The sequence below is a fragment of the Nematolebias whitei genome, unplaced genomic scaffold, assembly GCF_014905685.2.
Source record: "Nematolebias whitei isolate Nwh7 unplaced genomic scaffold, NemWhi1 Nwh_scaf_17306, whole genome shotgun sequence".
Classification (NCBI taxonomy): domain Eukaryota; kingdom Metazoa; phylum Chordata; class Actinopteri; order Cyprinodontiformes; family Rivulidae; genus Nematolebias; species Nematolebias whitei.
Window position 1 is genome coordinate 1 of NW_023635851.1, and position 1,099 is coordinate 1,099.

The 1,099-nt window shown below is 43.6% G+C and overlaps 1 protein-coding gene across 1 annotated transcript; it reads left to right on the forward strand.

Moving 5' to 3' along the window:
* Nucleotides 1–8: 8 nt before the first annotated feature.
* LOC119430025 (golgin subfamily A member 6-like protein 4) lies at nt 9–1,050 on the forward strand (the record flags this gene model as incomplete). The annotated part of the gene is made up of 1 exon (XM_037697469.1): nt 9–1,050. A coding segment is annotated over exon 1 (1,042 nt), but the record flags the coding sequence as incomplete, so codon positions are not given.
* Between the last annotated feature and the right edge of the window lie 49 nt (nt 1,051–1,099).

Consider the following 1,099-nt stretch of genomic DNA (forward strand, 5'->3'; position numbering starts at 1 on the left):
GTTGTGATATGCAGCAACAAGAGGTCAAAGGTCTCCAACAACAGCTGGATCATTTGGGTGAATCACTCAGAAATGCTGAGGAGGAAGCTCAAACTCGTCAAACTTTGCTAAACCAGCAGGAGCAGGACAATGCTCATCAGAAGGAGCTTCTGCAGCAGCAACTCTCTGCAACTGAAGAGGAGGTACAGACCTTGAAGGTTGAGATCCAGACCAAAGAACAAGAGGTGAGTTTGTTAGAAAATCAAAGGTCAAAAGAAGTGGAACAACTACACCAGGAAGTAAAAGCTTTAGAGAAGCAGAATGAACGTCTTTGTTCCTCACTTAAAGAAGCTGAAGAGAGTTTGCTGTCTAAAGAAAACCTGTGTGCAGAGCAGCAGCTACAGAACACTAAGGACATGGAAGCCCTGCAGATGCAGATGGTAGCATCTGAGGAGGAGGTGAAGAGACTGAATGCAGAGATCAGTGATAAAGAGGAGCAGCTGGTTGAGCTGAAGACTGAAACATCTGCACAATCTGACTTACTACAACAGCAGACACAAGCTCTAAACATGAAGATTAACACCATTACCAATTCACTTGAGACTGCTCAGAACCAGTTAAAAGCCAAAGAGGAGCAGCTGGTTAAACTGGAACAAGAGTCCACCCTGCAGATTGAAGAATTAAGAAAACACTGCATGGTTCTTGAAGATGACATGAACCAGCTGAGGCAAGAAATCCAAACTAAAGATGGTGAAGTCAGTTTGTTGAAATCGAATCACTGCATTGAGGTTGAAGCATTACAGAATGAGATCCAGAGTCTGAAGGATCAGATTCAATGTCTGACTGACTCTCTGAAGACTGCAACAGATCAGGTGCAGACTAAAGAAAACCTGCTGGTCCAAAAAGAGACGGTGTATATTCAGGAGAGAGACTCTCTTCAAAATAAGGTGGCAACCTGTGAGGAGGAAATTAGAAAACTTACAGAAGAGATGCAGACTAAAGAACAAGAGTTCACCTCTCTGAAGGAAGAGAGCTCCAGATGTTGTGATATGCAGCAACAAGAGGTCAAAGGTCTCCAACAACAGCTGGATCATTTGGGTGAATCACTCAGAAATGCTGA